The sequence below is a fragment of the Hemibagrus wyckioides genome, linkage group LG26 (assembly GCF_019097595.1).
Source record: "Hemibagrus wyckioides isolate EC202008001 linkage group LG26, SWU_Hwy_1.0, whole genome shotgun sequence".
NCBI lineage: Eukaryota > Metazoa > Chordata > Actinopteri > Siluriformes > Bagridae > Hemibagrus > Hemibagrus wyckioides.
Genome location: NC_080735.1, coordinates 5,892,476 through 5,913,916, shown reverse-complemented (window position 1 = coordinate 5,913,916; position 21,441 = coordinate 5,892,476). Strand labels below are relative to the sequence as shown.

Here is a 21,441-nt window from a genome sequence, read left to right as displayed (position 1 = left end):
ACGATTGCATCTCAATTTCTCAGTCACAAACACACACACACGTGAAATATGGATGTGAGACAGTCACAAGCCTTAGGCATTGAGTGTGTGTGCATGTGTGGGACCTGTTTCTGATACACACACACACACAGCAGCTTGTCCTGGTTCTCCTCGACGTACAGGGTACCTGAGGGAGCACCTCTCAGTCCTGAATACAGTGCGCTCGCGTGCTCACTCTGCTGTGAAGAAGTACCCTTCAGAGTTCACTGTGTGTGTGTGTGTGTGTGTGTGTGTGTGTGACGCTTCTCCATGGGGTGCTGCTTTTTTATTGATGTGTGTTTCTGAGGCAGATGTCACATCATGTTTGGTGGACACGGGGCAGTGATGTAACAGACAGTGTGTGTCCACACACACACACACACACTTCTTATACACACTCATAGGAGAAATAGAAACATCTATAAAGGATCCTTTTCTTCAGCAAGTTGCTGTGATGAAAATTTAAGAGTCTAACAAACAAGTAAATATTAATAATAAAGTAGCTGTTCATTTCCTGTGGGTTCAGCACAGAGCAAGGAGTGAGAGCAGGAGGGAAGAAAGAGCAGAAAGGAAGAAAAGAAAAACAATAAACAAATGAATAAAAGGTGCAGAAAAAAGTTAGAATGGATTAGAAAGAAAGAAAGAAAGAAAGAAAGAAAGAAAGAAAAAGAAAGAAAGAAAGAAAGAAAGAAAGAAAGACCCCACCTGTCTGTCCATCCTTCAGTTTACACATCTGTCTGTCTGTCCATCTTTATGTTTTCTTTCTTTCTTTCTTTCTTTCTTTCTTTCTTTCTTTCTTTCTTTCTTTCTTTCTTTCTTTCTTTCTTTCTTTCTTTCTGTCTTTCTTTCTTTCTTTCTTTCTTTCTTTCTTTCTTTCTTTGTTCATGTGAATTTGTGTGTGAAAGAAAGAAAGAAAGATGGAGGGATAAAACATAACAAAAAATATGAAAACATGGAAGGCAGTAAAACAGTTGAAGCAAATGATTTTGATATGTTTTAATTAATAAAGATGGAAAGATGGAGTGAGGAAAATTCTAAGAAAAAAATGTAAAGAAAGAAAGCAAAATAGAAAGAAAGAAAGAAAGAAAGAAAGAAAGACAGACAGAGATGTTAGTGTAAAGGAAAGAGTAAGAGGTAAGAAGGAAATGATGTAATAAGGTTAAGGAGAAAAGTAATAATTTATGAATTACAGAATGGAAGAATTAAAAATAAAATAGAAAGAAAGATGGAGGGATTAAAAATGTATTCCACTAACTAAAAAATGGAGGAAAAAACATTAGTTTGAAATATAAGAAGAGGAAGAACAGACCTAGGAAAGAATTCATTCGGGAAAGCGTGTAATAAAGTGATGGAGTGGAAGAAAGGCTGGAAAATAGAGCTGGAAGTAAAAAGTTCAAGAAAGAAGGAATAAAATAGAAAGAAGGGCGAACAGAAAGAGAGAGAGAAAAGAAGTGATGGTGTGAAATGCAGTGCTACATTTTAGATAGCGTGAAACAGGAAGTCGGGGTTAAAGGTCACGGTGGTGTGTTCAGATGGAGACATGCGCTAGCAGTGACCACGCTGAAAGATGACCATGGAGCCGCGCGAGCTCTTCATCCTGCCTCGGCTCTCGCAGCCACATTTCCGCTGCAATATTTATCCGCTGTCGCCGGTTAATGGCCGCCCGTGTCCATATTTGATGCGGCTCTCATTACGAATGCTCCAGCAGCAGCTGCGCTTCAGACAAGCCGCCGTATTTCTCTCGGGGAAAACCGGAGGAGACCTGCTGCTGCGTCGCCCCGCTTCACTGATCAATCATCCCCACAGCATCGCCACTGCGGGATCTCACCCTCTAACTGACTATTGATTATTACTCCAGACTGATCAATACCTCTGATTAATGCAGCATCAGAGTTTGATCTGAAACACGTTCAGGAAGAGTTTTTCTTTAAAACTTGTGTTTGAAAGAAAGAAATGATGAAGGTTATAAAGTAATGAAAGGTGAGAGGAAGAAAGGAAAGAAAAAGGCTCAGGAAAGAGATGTATAGAAAAAAAACAAATGAAAGAGAAAAAAGTTGGGAAGAAAAGAGTATATTAATTGTAATAAAAATAAATAAATAAAAAATGAGTAAAAAAAATTAAAACAAAACTGAATGAAAGAGAAAATAGAAAGAAAAAAATATATTGATTGTAAAAAAAAGTATGTATAAGATAAAAAATGGGTAAAAAAATAAATCATTTTAAAAAAACACGAATGAAAGTGAAAAAAGAAGGATGAAGAGAAAAAATATATTGATTGTAAAAAAAAATATTTATGAGAAAAACAAAAATAATAAAGAGAAAAAAATTAAGAAACAACAATGGGTAAATAAATTAAAAAGAGAAAAGAAATATGAAGAGAAAAAATATATATTGATTGTAAAAAAAATTGTTTATAAGAAAATAATGGGTAAAAAAAACACGAATGAAAGTGAAAATAGAAAGATGGAATGAAAAAAATATATTGATTGTTAAAAAAAATTATTTATAAAAAAAGAAAATTGGGTAAATAATAAATAAATAAATAAATAAAATAAAAACATGAATGGAAGAGAAAAAAGAAAGACGGAGAAAAAACAATATATTGATTGTAAAAAGAATTATTTATAAAAAAGAAAAATAGGTAAAAAAAAAAAACAATGAAAGAGGAAGAAGAAAGATGGAGAGAAATATACATATATATATATTGATTGAATAAAGTGATTTATAAGCATCAGTGTGTAGCAAAAACTGAAGAGTTGGCCAGGCTGTGTCAATACTGTCAGAGGGATGCTGTTTATCAGTTAGAAGTATTTGATCTCTGAAGGTGTTTCATATCAGACAGTGTTTTATCTCAAGTGGTATTTAATCATTAGTGGTATTTGATCTCTATTGATATTTCATCTCCTGGGGTGTTTCATTTGATCTCTGGTGGTATTTGGGGCAGTGGTGGTTTAAGTGGTTAAGGCCCTGGGTTGTTGATGAGAGGGTTGGGGTTCAAGCCACCAGGACCACCAAACTCCACTGTTGGGCAATTGAGCAAGGCCCTTAACCCCTCTCTGCTCTAGGGGTGCTGTATCATAACTGCCCCTGGGCTCTGACCCCAACTTCCTCAGCTGGGGTGTGTGAAGAGAATGCTGTAATGCATGTGTGGCAATGATAAAGGCTTGGTGCCCTCACTTCTTCTTCTTATCTCTGATGGAATTTCTCTTATATGTGGTATTTTATCCTTGGGGTATTTTATCTCTGATGGTAATTTAACTTTAGTGGTGTTGTATCTCTGAGAGTATTGTATCTCTGAGGGTATTTAAACTCTGGGGGTATTTAAACTCTGGGGGTATTTGATCTCTTCTGGTATTTTGTCTGAGGCTATTTGAAGTCTGAGGGTAATTTATCTCAGTGGGGTTTTTCTTTTCTCAGGGGGTAATTTATGTCTGATGGCATTTTATCTTTAATGGGATTATATGTCTGAGGGTAATTTATGTCTGATGGTATTTTTTTGTCTGATGGTATTGTCTGGGTTTTTTTCTTTTTTTCTTTTTTTTTTTCTTTTTTTTAGCTCTGAGGTTATTTTCAGTTCACAGAATATCTCTGAAGGCATTTTGGATATTTTAGGTATCTCTACTCGGAGAGTATTTTCTCTCCGATGATATTTTATCTCCGAGGGTATTATGGCTGCGAGGGTAGTTTATGTTTTAGGAGAATATTCTGTCTCTCTCAGGGTATTCCGGCACTGAGGGTATTTTATCTCTCAAGGTATTTTCTCTCACAGGGTAGTTTTTTTTTCTTTCTCTCTTCCTTAATTTTTTTTCATGAAATATGAAGGCATGGTAGTATTCGTGAGTAGGCTGCCTAGGTAAACAGCATTTGGGTGAATCCGGAATGAAACACAGCCAAACTTCAAGTAAAAAAAAATTAAGAAATGAAAGAAGCTACGTAATTTTTATTTGTATTTTTTTTAAATACATACAGCCTGAGAGTAATATCTTAAACCTTGATGAAATGTGGGGTAGACACCAGCGTTTATTCTTGGCACCTGCCCCGATGTGTTGGCACAGAGGCAGCTTCAGTCCCCTCCCACTGAGAGGCTGTTAATTAGAGAGGCTGCAGGACAGAGCAGATTGGCTGCGAGAGCGAGAGAGCGCGGCCAGGACGGGGGACAGTGCGGTCCAGCTTGAGTCAGAGCCATGCTGGAGAGTGCGCCACTTTACCCCCCTCTCATTTCCCAGCAGGCTTTGCTCCGAAGGTCATGTGATTCAGACGTCGGCCTGGATGGGGCTTGTGATGGCATCTGTGGCTCAACTTTTTAAACAGGATTTTACACCAAGACAAGCTGCCTGATCCCATTACTCACTCCTCTGAGAGCGGGGGAGGTGCACCAAGGGACAAAAAAGTCACCAAATGCTCCGAAGTGCACACTTCAGCTACGCCATTTTCACTACAGCGTCTCACACTCAGACGCCTGTCTGTCTGTCTGTCTGTCTGTCTGCCTATCTGTCTGTCTGCCTATCTGTCTGTCTGCCTGTCTTCCTTCCTTCCTTCCAAATTTCACTTTCTTACACTTTGTCATTTGTCACTCAAGTTTTCTTTCTTTCTTTCTTTCTTTCATCCTTCCTTCCTTCCTTCCTTCCTTCCTTCCTTCCTTTCTCAAGATAAATCTGAGATAAATGCAAATTTAAAGGACTTTATTCTTTATTTTTTCACTCTTTCTCTAGATCTTCTAGATGTTTATCTATTTTTCCCCATTCAACCGTTTCTTTTGCTTTAGTTGTTTATTTTTTCTTTACTACATTTTGTATCTGTCTTTCTTTTTATCTTTGTCTTTTTGCATCTTCCTCTACTTTGATCACTTTTCTCATTTTCTCTCACCTTTCTTTCTTTCTTTCTTTCTTTCTTTCTTTCTTTCTTTCTGTCGCCTTTGTTCACTCCTCTATCTTCCTATAGGTGAAGACTAAACCTTGCTTTCTATCCTTCATATGTTTTCTTTTCTCCTTCTAACTCCTTTTGTCTGTTTTTTTTTTTTCGTTTCTCTTTTCATTTTATTTCATTCCATATTTTTTTTTATTCCTCACTCTATATTGTTTTATTCATGTCATTTCTTTCGTTCTTTCTATGAATCAAATCTTTTGAACTGACTCGGGGGTTAAAACTAATTCCATTTGCGTTCTTCGCAGTATCTCGGCTTCTCTCTTCATTATCCGACAGGAAACGTAGCCTCCATTACCATGGTAACTCCTGCTTCTCCACCGCTTGCTGGAACTGTTGATTTTTTTTCCTCATGCTTTGAACGAATCAATTTGTATCCAGTAGCAATCCTGTGACTCTGCTATCACTAATGCTGTTGCTAATCGCTAACCTACTGGCTGCTTACTCTGTCTGATGAGATGACGGAATAAAAACAGCCGGAATCGGAGCATGAAATGGCGCTGATGTAGAGAGGTTGTAGGTTTTTTATACACAAGCTGATTAGCACTAATCGGGTGGCAGAAGTCACTCGCTCCGGGGCGGGAAAATCATTTTCACCTCTGCACTCTGTAATTTTCACTCGCAAATGCTTTCTGATACTGTTATTCATTTATGATGGATTAGGTTCAAACACACACACACACACATACAGAATGTGTTCAGTTGTTTAAGCGGATGCAGATCATGCTGTAGACCTGTATGAAGCGTCGCTGGTGCGAGGCTCCGCCCACCTCAGAGCCCCAGCTGGGACAGGAAGGGGGAAGACGTCCTGTCACTGGAGTGATGGATGGCGCTGGGATAAATTACAAATCGCATTAGTGTCCCGTTTCCGTTGAGTGACCGGACGTTTCTGCCGTCAGCTTAATCCAGCAGCATTCCGCTTTGTCAGGTAAAGAAATCAGGTTTATTAAGGTGAGGGTTTCAGTGTCTGATTACAACTTTTTCCTCAGCTTCCTCTCTGCTTCCTCTCCGCTTCCCTCCATTTCCCTCCATTTCCCCACCTTCATCACAAATCCAACATTGACCAACATCTCTCCTTCACCACAGCCTCCAGTCTTCTTCCTTCGTTCCTTCGTTCCTTCGTTCCTTCCTTCCTTCATTTCTTTCTTTCTTTCTTTCTTTCTTTCTTTCTTTCTATCGTTCCTTCCTTTCCTTTTCTTTCCTTTCACCTGTTTCATCACTGAAACTTTTCCTTTTTCTATCTTTCTTTTCCTTGTCTTCCTTCTTTCCTTCCTTCCTTCCTTCCTTCCTAACTCCCCCCCTCACACCCTCCTTCCTTCCTTCATTGTTTTACCTTTCTTTCTTTCTTTCTTTCTTTCTTTCTTTCTTTCTTTCTTTCACTTTTTACCTTATTTTTATTTCCTCTTCCTTTGTTCCTCCCTTGATTTGCCATTTTTGTCCTCTTTCTTCTGTTTCTCTGTTCTTTCCTCCTCATTACTCTTGCTCTGGCTTTTCGTTTTCTCGCTCTGTTGACTGTGGAGCAACTGGCTCTTCACTCTGACTGTAAGCGTGTTCACTCCGTGGTTCTTTACCCCTGCAAGACTCTTTGTCCATTAGCCGAACTTTTGAAGTTCGCACTCTGCCGGCCGGTGACTAACAGCCACGGTGGAGAACACAGAGAATGAACAGAGCGTGGTGGTCTCTGAAGACCGGCCGTCCGCCCGGCCTGGCAATCTGTAACGAGCAAAACAGAATCTGCATAATTGGCGCGCGTCTGTGCGCACACAGCTGTCACTTCCTCCTCAGGTAATGAATCACTGCCTGCGTGTAAACAACAACAGGGGCAAGACGCAAGGATTTGGCAACCGCCAGCTCGGGGCCTTCAGAGCTTAATGAGTTTGAGAGTGATGAAGAGATCACACAGCAGCTAGCAATTAGCAAAAGAGAGGAGAACTTCACAGACGCCATGAGCCGTAGACTGTATCTTACACACACAAGTCTCTCTGTTACTGAGCCTCGGGTCTATAACACTAACACTAATACACACACACACACTCTCTCTATCTCTCTCTCTCTCTCTCTCTCTCTCTCTCTCTCTCTAGCGGTAATGCTGTGGTTAAGGTACAAGTGTAATTGAAGTTAAATCATGTTACATCTGACTTTATTAGATACAAATATGGCATGTCTTCGCGTTAATAGATTCAAATGTGGGCGTGTCTTTCATCCATATATGGAAATAAGAGTGGGTGTGACATGAGCCTGTGACATTCTTTGTCCATTAGCGAGTCTTTTAACTTCCACCGTCAGCGCTAAGTGCTAAGTGACTAACAGCCACAATGGAGAGGATAAAAGGGTTTTCTGACATGAGCTAACGCCAGGATTTCTGAACAAACTTTGAGATTGTGTTCATAAATGTTAATTAGCTTCAATTCTGATGTTAGCTAACTAGTTAGCATTTGCCAAACTGGCAGGATTATTAAGAGAAATTTAATGTTGTGTTCATAAATGTTAGTTAGCTTCAATTCTGATGTTAGCTAACTAGTTAGCATTTGCCAAACTGACAGGATTATTAAGAGAAATTTAATGTTGTGTTCATAAATGTTTATTAGCTTCATTTCTAATGTCAGCAAGTTAGTTAGCATACGCTAAACTGACAGGATTCCTGTGAGAATTTTTAAGTCATGTCTATAAATGTTCTTTAGCTTCATTTCTAATGTTAGCTAGCTAATTAGCATTTGCCAAACTGACAGGATTCCTAAAAGAAATTTAATGTTGTGTTCATAAATGTTCTTCAGCTTCATTTCTAATGTTAGCAAGTTAGTTAGCATACGCTAAACTGTCAGGATTCTTAAGAGAAATTTAAAGTCATGTCTGTAAATGTTCTTTAGCATTATTACTAATCTTAGCTAGTTAGTTAGCATATGCTAAACTGACAGGATTCCTGTGAGAAATTTTTAAGTCATGTCTATAAATGTTATTTAGCTTTATTTATAATGTTAGCTAGTTAGTTAGCATACTCTAAATTGAAAGAATTCCTGTGAGAAATTTTGTCATGTTTATTAATGTGTTTTAGCTTCACTCTAACTAGCTAGTTAGCATTTGCTAAACTGACAGGATTCCTAAAAGAAATTTAATGTTGTGTTCATAAATGTCCTTTAGCTTAATTTCTAATGTTAGCAAGTTAGTTAGCATATGCTAAACTGTCAGGATTCCTGAGAAGTTTTTTTTAAGCTCCACTCTTAGCTAGTTAGCATATGCTAAACTGACAGGATTCTTAAGAGAAATTTAAAGTCATGTCTATAAATTTTCTTTAGCATTTTTCTAATGTTAGCTGGCTAGTTAGCATTTGCCAAACTAACAGGATTCCTAAAAGAAATTTAATGTTGTGTTCATTCATGTTCTTTAGCTTGATTAATGTTAGCTAGCTAGTTAGCATATGCTAAACTGTAAGGATTCCTGTGAGAAATTTAGCTAATGTTTTTCTTTTAGCTTCACTCCTAGCTAGTTAGCATAAGCTAAACTGACAAGAGTCCTGAGAGGAATCTTTTTCAGTCATAATCTTCATCACTAATGTTAGCAAGATAGTTTACATTAGCTGTCACTGTTCATTTTAGCCAGCTAGCCAACATAAACTAACCTGACATGAGTTTCATAAATGTTTATAAATATTTACTGCTAATCCTAGCTCATACATGACAGGATTTCTGAGGGGAAATTTTACATCATATTTACAAATGTAGCTGAATTATAATAACCCTGACCCTGATAGTAACGCTAAGCTTATCCTAGGATAAATAAATAAATGAATGAATATGTAAATGTTTTTCAGTAAAAGCTATATTAAACTTCCTGACACACACACACACATAGAATGAGGAAAGCAGATCTGATGTCACGCTGATTTAATTAGAGTAAATGGAGGCCATTTCCTAAAGCCAGATCCCTTCACCCCGACAACACACACACACACACACACACACACTAATTCCATGCTATAGATATATACCATGAGCTGCACAGCCACATCATCACATTCAGACGTGCAGAACCTCAGAAGTCTCCATGTTCCAACCTACTTGACAAATCGATACCCATTACGTCTCACGTTGATTTTTTTAACATGGTTAAAGTCTGTTAAGGGTTTTCTCTAGACAAAGTCGTGGTTATTTAACAGCACACATCTCAGCCTGCATTCCGGATCGTTCTGTCTAGCATCCGTGTGTGCCTGCACTTCATTTTAAAATTAGCGAGGATGCGCTTCTAATGGGATTGAGCCAAGTATATGATGAAGTTTTACAAAGACAATCACACTATGGTTGTTTATTAACATTCGATACATTCTTATTTTAAATGCTTTACAAACATTACGTCTATATTGTTGACCCTGTATTAACACGCCATTATATAAAGCGGTCCAGCAGCTTCATCAACAGAAATTAAACTACTTCTTTCAAGAATCTACTTTGCGCTATTAAAGCTCTGTAGTTCTTTAATATAGTATTAGACACTTTAATCCAACAAGCTTTTTTTCCCCTCAGTGAGAGTCTGTAGACTTCGGAGAGATGCTGTTATCAGAATGGAGAGAATAATTGGTCCATGTGGAACCCAGATATGAGGAATTTATTCAACAACAGAAGCCCCCATATGCCGTAAAATGTAATTAAAGGGATGTTCCAACAGCTTTCAGTCAAGTTAGGAGAATGTGGGGAAAATAGTACCACAGCGTGAGCACGGATTTGTTATCTAGCTAGTATTCGGACAAGCAGTAAAGTGTGACTGAAAAATCGTTAGAAATTCCGACTACACATGAGGTCAAGGCATGAAACGGTTTTGCAGAATCAAAACACTTTCACTTAGCAATTACTGCTACATCTTTAGTCTTTACGTTTATCACTGATGCAATTTTCATCACAGGGAGTGTTTTCTTAAATATTTGCCAGCGTACACGGTATTGCCAAAAGTTTTGGGACACCCCTCCAAATTATTGAATTCAGGTGTTGTTTTCCAGGGGTTGGGCTCAGCCTCTTAGTTCCAGTGAAAGGAACTCTTAATGCTTCAGCATACGAAGACATTTTGGACAATTTTATTTGGACAACTTTGTGGGAACAGTTTGGGGATGACCCCTTCCTGTTCCAACATGATAGCAAGGTCCATAAAGACATGGATGAGTGAGTTTGGTGTGGAGGAACTTGACTGGCCTGCAGAAAACCTTGACATGCCTTTACATGCACATGGATGTAATATGAAGTTCTCCCGCCCTTTGCAGCTATAACAGCTTCAATTCTTCTGGGAAGGCTTTCCACAAAGTTTAGGAGTGTGTTTATGGGAATTTTTGACCATTCCTCTAGAAGCGCATTTGTGAGATCAGGCACTGATGTTGAACGAGAAGGTCTGGCTCACAGTCTCCACTCTAATTCATCCCAAAGGTGTTCTATGGGGTTGAGGTCAGGACTCTGTGCAGGACAGTCATGTTCCTCCAAACCAAACTCACTCATCCATGTCTTTATGGACCTTGCTTTGTGCACTGGTGTGCAATCATGTTGGAACAGGAAGGGGTCATCCCCAAACTGCTCCCACAAAGTTGAGAACTTGAAATTGTCCAAAATGTCTTGGTATGCTGAAGCATTAAGAGTTCCTTTTACTGGAACTAAGGGGCCGAGCCCAACCCCTGAAAAACAACCCCTGAATTCAATGAAATATAGTGTATGTTAGGTAAATGTTGACCTTCTGAATAATTCTGTCTTGTTTCCAGTCACTGTGCCTTTTCCATTGTCTAACACTTAAAGGCTGTGTGCTCCTCCTCTTGTTTCACCTCATGTTTTTGTTGCAGATGACTAGCTAAACATTAGCAAATAGCGCTACATTCAAATTCACCCGGTGACTCTCCACATGAACGGCTCCCTCTTGTGGCAAAACTTTTCTCACAGCTCTGTGCTCATGCTACACTGACGCTATTTACAACAACAAAGACGGATATTCTCGACAGTTCTGTCACATCTCCACTTCCACTCTGACTTAGCTAGGTAATTCTTTCACCTCAGTTTCTGAGTAGCTTCTGCTTGGCTTAAATATTTCCTAGTTGCCCAGCAACAAGTGTTCATCTTCCCATGATGAAATTCACACGTTTCATATGAACGCTCCATTACACTCCGTATAATCAAACAGTATAATCTCCCTTGTTATGTAATCTTATCAAAAGATGGTATTATATTCTCTTGCTCTCTCACTCTCTCTCACACACACACATACACGTACACACTCATCTGTCATGAGCTCCACTGGTCATTAGCTCAGAACGCTAGCTCTGATTAGCGGTGTAGCGTGTCAGCTTTCACATTAGTTTCAGATCAATGGGCTTGGATAAAGCCTCGGATTCATCACTCTCTAGCACTCTCTCCATAGTCTGTACCCTACTCCCTATTCACTATGCCCTACACCCTACACAGTGAGGGTAGAAGAAAGGTCACCCCCTTCCATAACAGCATTTATTATTCCTATAAAGCCTAATTTTCTCTCTGGCTCTTTTGTGTGTGTGTGTGTGTATGTGTGTGTGAGATGGACAGAATCGATTGTGAATGCTGTAAATGGCGTGAATGAGTTTAGAAAGACGTTTAAACCCGGAGAAGAGAGGCACTAAAGGCTGAAGCATGATGAGTCATAGTCAGTTACTCTAACCCGATTCATGCTAATGCTGCACTAATGTCATTTCCTTGTCACGCTCCTGCGCTAGCCACTGTGACAGTTTGTGTGTTTGCTTCAAAAAACGAAAAGGGTCGCTGTCAAAATGTACATAAACATTGTACAATTCACTGTGTGGAGCAAAACAACAACAAAATGGAGAAGCCATGTAGCTAAGATTAGAAAAAAACAATCCCACGTTTCATTTCTGTGGATACCGAAAACTAATATTACTCACTAGTGTGAGACGGTTTAAGCTAACACTGCTTCACCGTACAGCATTTTGCTCAACGTTAGCGGTTTTAAATAACGTGTGATAGGTTTCCATCACGCTGTTTCCCATCTGAAATCCTACTCTATTGATTCCTATTCCTCTTCCAACCTCACAATCTTCATCCCTTTCTCTCTCTCTCTCTCTCTCTCTCTCTCTCTCTCGCTCTCTCACACACACACACACACATGCACACTGATGAAGCTACACAATTTTGGTCATCTGATGTTGGAGCTCCGGCCAGTAATGTTAAAATACACACACACACACACACACACACACAAGTTCAGGTTGAGCTCACACACACACACATACACACACGGCCGCGAGGCTCTGATTCATGACTCCACAGTGTGACCAGATGTCGACCCTCCATTCCCATCACACAAACACTGGCCTGCTGTTAATCATGCTAACAGGAGGAACGTGTGTGTGGTGTGTGTGTGTGGTGTGTTTGTTTATAGAGACTCCACTTCAGTACAGTGTTGAGTCTGTGATAAATCAGTTTTTTAAGGGCTCCATCTTCCACAAACATAAGCTAATAAATCCTATTTCTGATTAGTCTGAATTTATTCTGAGCTTTAGTTCTGGTTTGGTCACAGTTTAACTCCGGTCAGTGATTTAAACAGAATGATTTTAGACAGCCATCACTGAGAAGCTGCATGCTGCTAGAACAGCCAAACTGTCATCAGTCCTCATCCTTACCTTTCTGAAGCCTCCTATACAGTCAAGCACAGGACTCTCCTGTCCATTCTCATGAGTGACTATTCCTGAATTCCTGACAAAACATGGCAGTGGTTTGCTTCCTACCTGGAGGAAGAGTCATATCAGGTGACATGGAGGGGATTTACTGGTGTCCCACAAGGCGAAGTGCTTGGTCCTCTTCTGCTTTCTGCCTGTACCTGTGTGAGTGAGGTCATATCCTCCTATGGGTTTTCATGGCCCTGCTTATGACACTGAACTCATTCTCTTCTTTCCTTCACTCACACTCTCCTGCTTCTACATGGGGCTGAAACTTCGGCTGTTCATCCCTGCTGCTGCTTCCTCGTGTCAAGATTCTATGATCTCCCTAGACAGCTGTCAGATTTCACCATCTGTCATTTGGAGGGTGATTTAGTGTTAGACTGGTTGTGTATTAGGGTTAGTTTGGGGGTGGATAAGTGGATTGAATGTGAGGGAGCGGATTTAGTGCTGGAATGATGTCTTGTGTGTCTGTTAGAGTCATGACAACTGACATAAGTGCATGTGACATGTAGGTAATGGCCTTTTCCCACTCTCAATTAGCCCACACAGGGCCTATTAATCACACACACACACACAGAAATAGAGAGATTGTTTGGTAAAAGAGTTGTGAAGTGGATTAATACAGCTTTATTACCCATTAGAACAACAGTGCATACTGGTTAAAGAAAGAAACAGGAAGTGCTGAAGTGCCTGTGTAACTGATCTGCTATTGAACTCCATATTGCTGACACAGCACCATTTTGCACCCACACCAGCTCACTGTGATTCTTATATTAATAATTTATATGCAAATCATTTATAATTTACTCACGCTTAGATCATACACAGTGTGTGTGTGTGTGTTCGTGTTCGTGTAGGTGTGTGTAAAGTTATCTCTCGGAATACAGATTATGATGCTCGTCCTTCACTCTCTTTTTAAAAGTGTGTGTGTGTGTGTGTGTGGCTTAGGAATTTGTGCCATGATTCACGGAGGTTGGTTCCCAGAATTCAAGTCTCCCAGCTTGATTCTTTGAGTTCCTTGAAATCGATTCACTTTCTTTTTCTGCCTTTGATTTGTTCTTTTCGATTTCCATTATTTCGAGTCCTTTTCCAAAAGCCCTAGCGTGATACTTAAATTGATTCCCAGGCTTCAGTTCCTTGAGTTTGATTCACTAAGGCATGAATCTCTGAAATTTAATTTCTTAATTTGTTTTTTTGAGCTTCAAGTATTTGAATCTTCTTGGCTGATTCCCAGGGGTTCAGGGATAGACTCTGAATCCACTGCGACCCTGACTGGGATAAAGTGGTGATTGAAAGAGAATGACTCCTTGAGTTTGAATCTTTGAATTTGATTCTTTCAGTTTGATTCCCTGAGTTGGCTCCCAGAATTAAAATCTCTTGAGTTTGGTTTCATGAGTTAGATATTCCAGGTTTAATTATCTCTCTGTGTGTGTGTGTGTTCATTCACTCGCACGCACTGTAGATTAAATCCATTAGCAGTGCTGTGTTTTGCTGTTTCTTTTGATCTGTTCTCACTATGTTGGGGATTTGGAGGGCAACAAGGCATGATCTGATGAGCTGCCACCGGGGTATATGTGTGTGAGTGTGTGTGAGAGCGAGAGACGTGTGCGACACAAAATGCCAGCAGTGCAGACAAGCGATTAGTGTGAAGGAAGAAAATAAGGCGGAGATTCTGCTTTTGCAGAGACACTCGTCCCTCTGTCACAGACACAGGCATAAATGTGATGAGTTAGAAATGTAGTCGTGTGCTTGGTGGAGTGTTTAAGGAACTGTGTGTGTGTGTGTGTGTGTGTGTAATTAGCTGAAGGGGAAATTGTATCTCCATTGTGTATAATGAGAGCATTCACTCATACATACTTCTGTTGATTAATCCCTTTATTTTAACTGCACTTCCTGTTTGTTATATTTTCTTTTCATAAATGGATGAAAGGATATGAATATGTATGAAGATGTAATAAAATGATCATTTTAGGAACAGGATCAGTAATCAGGGCTGAGCCTTTGTATCTTAGATCACAGTATTGTTTACACCCCAGCGCTGACTCATTAATAACAGCTATAATTACCACACTATAGAGTGTCGAGTCTTTTCGCAACATATGCAGCTCAGTGCGTTTCACAGTCTCTCTCTCTGAGTACTGCAATAAAACTTCTGCTGAAGCTCATCCCCAACCAAATCCAAGCAAGTTTCTATCTCTGGATTTAATTCCTTCTCTTTGATTCTCCAATTTTCTGCCTGGTTTTGATTCAGCTAGTTCAGTTATATTGACAGTTTGTTTACTTTCATTTTAAGAACAATTGTAAATGAAATAAATCATCAATTTGCTGTCCTAATACAATACACCGAGTTTGATTCCTTTGTGTCCTGAGTTCAGTTTTCTAAATTTGAGTCTGTTGGGATTCTCGTGAGATTCACACGTGAAGTTCAACATAGAGTTTAAAGTTTTATTTCTTGGATTTGATTTTCTGAGTTTAATTCCATGGGTTTAGTTTTCTGGATTTGATTTCTTGAGGTAAGTTTGGTACCTTCGATCTTTTCAGCATCCAACTGAAAAGAGTGAATGCAAACACATGCTTCCTCTGCAATCTAGCAGCCTCTCTTCAAACTCCTGCATCACAGGGAGCCGTCACAGGGAACTAACAAGCACTACAGAGTAAAGCACTACTCGTCCCCTTCTACATAGATGAGCTCACAGATTTAATGACTGGCCAGTGTGATTAGATTGACATGGGAGACACAGGAAGTTTGCTCTTCCCACGCAGACTCCTCTCCACAGATGGCCGTCATCGTCCGGATTCCAAATTGCGTTCTCCATATAGTAGAGCGAATGCTTTTCTGTTGTGTCACATTCAACTTGGGTTTAATTTCCTTGAGTTGAGTTTCTCCGGTTGTTCAGTCTAGAATCCATGATATTGTATCTCAGATTTCGATTCCTCTGATTTATTCACCAGCTTTGATTTTCTATGTTTAATCGCCTGAACTTGATGCGCTGACATTAATTGGCTAAGCCGGACACCTAGCTAGATTTTCATGTGAAATCAATCTGTTTCTCTTTGTCTTGCAGAGTTCTTCCTGGAGTTGCTGGACAACTCAGAGAAGTCTCTGAACCATATGTTCGTCCGCACCTACGGCAACCTGTTCATGCAAAACTCGGAGATCTTTGAGGACCTGTTCTCTGAGCTACGCCGCTACTACACGGGAGGGAACGTGAACCTGGAGGAGATGTTAGGAGACTTCTGGGCCAAGCTTCTGGAGAAGATGTTCCAGCTACTGAACTCTCAGTTATCCTTCACAGATGAGTATTTAGAATGCGTGAGCAAGTACACGGACCAGTTGAAGCCGTTCGGAGACACACCACGCAAACTCAAGGTCCAGATCACACGTGCCCTCGCTGCCGCACGCACCTTTGTCCAGGGACTCATGGTGGGACGGGAGGTGGCCAATCGCGTGTCAAAGGTGAGGCAGAGCTTATTACAGCATCCAGTTACTGCTAGCTACAAAGCCTACAAACAGAGATAAAAAGAAAGACGATAGTGAGACACGCAGAAAGGCAGAGAGAGAGAGACAAAGGGCAAGCAGGCACATTCTCTCTCTCTCTGTCTCTTTCTCACTCTCTCTCTCTCTTTCACATACACACACGGTCATATATCTCACTTTCTCAATCAGGTATGTTTTATGTGACACTTGTCCATGAAGGACCTCTGTGTTTGTGATCGAGGGATGTTTTCAGGTTGCTCTGTACTTCCTGTTTCCTGAGTGGAGTAGGGAGTAGGGCACAAGGGGATTTAATCAGGTTGCTGTTTATCAGGCTGACCTTTAGTGTGGTGTTTATTAGTGCAGCAGCAGCAGAGATGGATCAGAGCTTCACTTTATCACAAAGCACACACATACACGATAAATCACACCATCAGAGGAAACACACACACACACAGTCTGAATGTGTATGTGTTCATGTTTGTCTGTGGCACTACATGTGTATTATTTTTAACATATTTTATGATTAAATGCACTAATAACGATTTGGGTTATACCCATCCTGGGACTGTGTTTATAACGTGTGCCATTTCAGTCTCTGTGTGAGCTGCGTCCCAAACCGCTAAATGGCACGGTGACCTATGATGACCTGTTCTGGTGGGCTGTTCACTTTAGTAATAATGATTTGGGGGGGTTCATGACTGTGTTTATAAATGTGGCTATGCAGAGTGTGTGCTATATTCCAAATCAAGTACACTAAAAAGAAGATCCAGATGGTACACTTCCTGTAATAAATTCTGCATATGCTAGCTAACGTAGGGTGTACATGCCAAAACAACGTAATGACCACCTAGGGCTGTTTCCCAAACCATGGAGTACTTTGAAATGCACAAATTGTTGTATCTATAGTAACCTATGGCAGGGTGGAGGAGTACCTTTTTATGTAGTCCAGTAATATAGCAGTTTACATTTTACATAAATGATATTCTGAGTGTGTGTTCCAGTCTCTCCATGGCTGTGTTCCAAATCACACCACTACACCTGAACTGGCGGTCACAAAAATGTTAAAAAAATTTACAATTTCACGTACGCCATTTTCATGACTTGCCACATAACCAATGACTAAAGAAGATTCTGGAGCTATTTAGGCATCCTGTTTAGATATTAGAGACAGTTTAGAATGTGGCCCATGACTGTCTTTCCATAGGCTGCATCCCAGAGTTCTGTACTTAAAATTGTAGGTCTACTTTGGTGCATAAAATTTAGCGAGGGGTCTTGGTGATCTAGGTAAGCCAAAGTTGCCATGGAAACTGGACACTGCCTGTGGCTGGGTCCCAAATTGCCACTTACGTGCTGTGACTATAATCCTTGGTTTGGAGTTATTTCGATATCCTATGTACTACATTAATGGCAGTTTGGCACATGACCTAGGACTTTCTGATAGGGAGTTTGTGTTTCATGGCTGTGTGTGATTGGCTGGCTCTGTTTTGACGCCGTCATCTTGCAGCAGATGGAAAAACAAAAGGCATATGATGACTTTTCAGAAGTCAGGAAGTGATTAACACCCTTATTGAGACACAGCGGTGTCATAAACATGAATTTAAAAGTGACAGCAGCAGAGCAAAGAAGCACACGACCCACAGCTGAATGCGCCAATCACGTCGCCTGTAACGGCAGTAATGGCAGACGTCTTTTATCTGTCTCTTTGGAAAGCGAGGATAATGGCCATTAAGAGAAGTGTCCTTGAGGAGTGACGTTTATTAGAATGCTGCTGAGAGAGAGAGAGAGAGAGAGAAAGAGCATGAGAGAGAGAGAGAGAGAGAGAGAGGGAGAGAGAGAGAGAGAGAGAGAGAGAAAGTAATTGCTTTCATGTCCTTTCCAAAATGTGTTTTGAACGTATTTGTGTGTGTGTGTGTGTGTGTGTATGATGGAGGTAGTCTGCCTGCCTGATAAAGTGCTTAATAATGTCTATGCGATATTTAAACTCTGTAGTTCAATCATTCGTGGACACACACACACAGATATATATATATACATATATATATATATATATATATAAATATATATATATATATATATATATATATATATATATATATATAGATACAGATATATAAAGCTCTTTAGCATTTAAGGTTTTCTAGTGTCCAGAAGGTGATTGCAAATCCCAGCAATGCCTCTGTCTGTGTAATACTAGATTCAGAGATGAGGCAGTGTTGCCGACTCACTGCAGCATCTTATTATCCAGAATTCCAAAGAAATTCCATAAAAATTGTAAACTGTCCACAGGCAACTAACACTAACATAAGGCCAACACTTCAGGCATTTACCCTGTGTTTTAAGGGCCCTACATTCCCTGGGTACATACAAAACTGGGTATACAGCCCCCTCGAAAAAAAGAAGAGCCTTTTGTTATAAAGTCATTGAAGTATAGATCCCAGTGGACGAAGGATATAGTGAACATTGTGATGGAGCCCTGAGAACATACAATGCTGGAAACCCCTGGAATAGAAAAACATAAGGGGAATGTAAACCCTGGGAAAGCATGACCCTGGGAATCTAAGCATAGGCCTTGGAAATCATAGGGTTCTGGGACTATAGGGTCCATGGAAAAATAAGAACCCATAACTGTATACAACACGATAGTACAAGGATAAAAATGAGGATAAAAATCCCTAGGAACATAGGGCTTAGGGAATATAGAGCTTTAGGAATAATCCTGGAATCCAAGGGTACAGGGGACACAGTTCTATGCACAGAAAAGGCAACAGGAAACCCCCAGGAGTCATGGGAATATGTAGCCCCTGGAATCTAGGACTCTAGAAGAGGGCAACTATAAGATCATTGTGTCCTAGGAATATTGAACACTAGGAATAAAAGACTTTGGAAAAAGAAGAGTTTGGAAGCATAGGGCCCTGGAATAATTGGACTTGGTGAATAATTGGTGAACAAGTGACCTTGAAGTCTTTGGAAATACCAGGGCTTGGGAATATGCAGTCTTTTGATTATAAGTCTGTGGTTACACAGTATCCTGAGGATTTGGTGTTTGAAAATTTTTAGGAATAGAAATTCTATGTGAATATATGATACTCTGAACATAAAGCAATTGGAATATAGAAATCTGGGACTATATAGCATTCAGAGAACATCAGGACCTGGAAATATAAAGCCTTCGGAATAGAGGAACTATAGCATGTTTGGAGATTTGGGAAAACTCCACTGACCTGGTCATATCACTCTCTAATCAACTGTGATGCACAAATACAATGTTTGTTTATTAAGTGCAGCGCAATCAATATCTGATCAATACTTATCAAACAACAAGCCTGACATCATACACCACTATCGATACCAAATATAAACACCTACATGACTGTTTAATCAAACTATTAACAAAGGTCTTCATGTCACAGCAGTGCAGTGCATTTTATCCAAGTCTATTTTTTTATTAATGGTTTTTTTATTAAAGTTTATTAAAGTACATGCAAGCCTCAAGTTGTAATGAGCTGTCACACAGCATACGCACATCATTTATCATTTCACCTTTTTACTATGCCAGTGATTCATCATCTCAAACACAACCTGAAAGAAAGACCATCAATCAGCCTGTAATGTTATTAATGTGAGGAACATGCAAGGAATCATGGGACGTGTAGTATATATATAAATATATATAGGTGTCTTTTTCAGTGAACAAGTAGTAAACATGGTGTGCATTATTAATATTTGGAAACTTACAGAGATCTGTATATAGCCCTAAATGACACAGAAACTTGTGTCAAAAAAAATCTCAACAATTATCACAAACGTTTTATAATTATTTACTGTATTGATTCTCAGAATATCGCAGCTTTACATCATAGATAACACTGCATTTTCAATTTTGTACAGGTGCAGTAAGGGTGAGGGTGGGGTTAGAGTAACAGGTGCAGTAAGGGTGAGGGTGGGGTTAGAGTAACAGGTGCAGTAAGGGTGAGGGTGGGGTTAGAGTAACAGGTGCAGTAAGGGTGAGGGGTGGGGTTAGAGTAACAGGTGCAGTAAGGGTGAGGGTGGGGTTAGAGTAACAGGTGCAGTAAGGGTGAGGGGTGGGGTTAGAGTAACAGGTGCAGTAAGGGTGAGGGGTGGGGTTAGAGTAACAGGTGCAGTAAGGGTGAGGGTGGGGTTAGAGTAGCAGGTGCAGTAAGGGTGAGGGGTGGGGTTAGAGTAACAGGTGTGGTAAGAGTGAGGGGTGGGGTTAGAATAACAGGTGCAGTAAGGGTGAGGGGTGGGGTTAGAGTAACAGGTGCAGTAAGGGTGAGGGTGGGGTTAGAGTAACAGGTGCAGTAAGGGTGAGGGTGGGGTTATAGTTACAGGTGCAGTAAGGGTGAGGGTGGGGTTAGAGTAACAGGTGCAGTAAGGGTGAGGGTGGGGTTATAGTTACAGGTGCAGTAAGGGTGAGGGTGGGGTTAGAGTAACAGGTGCAGTAAGGGTGAGGGTGGGGTTAGAGTAACAGGTGTGGTAAGGGTGAGGGGTGGGGTTAGAGTAACAGGTGCAGTAAGGGTGAGGGGTGGGGTTAGAGTAACAGGTGCAGTAAGGGTGAGGGGTGGGGTTAGAGTTACAGGTACAGTAAAACTGGGGGGTGGGGTTAGAGTAACAGATAGAGTAAGAGTAAGGGGTGGGGTTAGAGTAACAGGTACAGTAAGAGTGAGGGGTGGGGTTAGAGTAACAGGTACAGTAAGAGTGAGGGGTGGGGTTAGAGTAACAGGTACAGTAAGAGTGAGGGGGGGGCTTAGAGTACCAGGTGCAGTAAGAGTGAGGGGTGGGGTTAGAGTAACAGATACAGTAAGAGTGAGGGGTGAGGTTAGAGTAAGAGATACAGTAAGAGTGAGGGGTGGGGTTAGAGTAACAGGTACAGTAAGAGTGAGGGTTGGGGTTAGAGTAAGAGATACAGTAAGAGTGAGGGGTGGGGTTAGAGTAACAGGTACAGTAAGAGTGAGGGGTGGGGTTAGAGTAACAGGTACAGTACGAGTGAGGGGTGGGGTGAGAGTAACAGGTACAGTAAGAGCGAGGGGTGGGGTTACAGTAACAGGTGTGGTAAGGGGTTGGGTTAGAGTAACAGATGTGGTAAGAGTGAGGGGTGGGATTAGAGTAACAGATACAGTAAGAGTGAGGGGTGGGGTTAGAGTAACAGGTACAGTAAGAGTGAGGGGTGGGGTTAGAGAAACAGGTACAGTAAGAGTGAGGGGTGGGGTTAGAGTAACAGGTACAGTAAGAGTGAGGGGTGGGGTTAGAGTAAGAGATACAGTAAGAGTGAGGGGTGGGGTTAGAGTAACAGGTACAGTAAGAGTGAGGGGTGGGGTTAGAGTAACAGATA

The 21,441-nt window shown here is 40.5% G+C and overlaps 1 protein-coding gene across 2 annotated transcripts in view; it reads left to right on the top strand.

Annotated features, from left to right (window-relative positions):
* The window catches only part of gpc6a (glypican 6a), a 146,479-nt gene that overhangs the window by 66,024 nt on the left and 59,014 nt on the right, over positions 1-21,441 (top strand). For both annotated transcript variants that reach the window (XM_058380943.1, XM_058380944.1), the window contains exon 3: positions 15,679-16,070. In XM_058380943.1, coding sequence (XP_058236926.1) covers positions 15,679-16,070 — 392 coding nt within the window. The remainder of the gene's footprint in view (positions 1-15,678; positions 16,071-21,441) is intronic.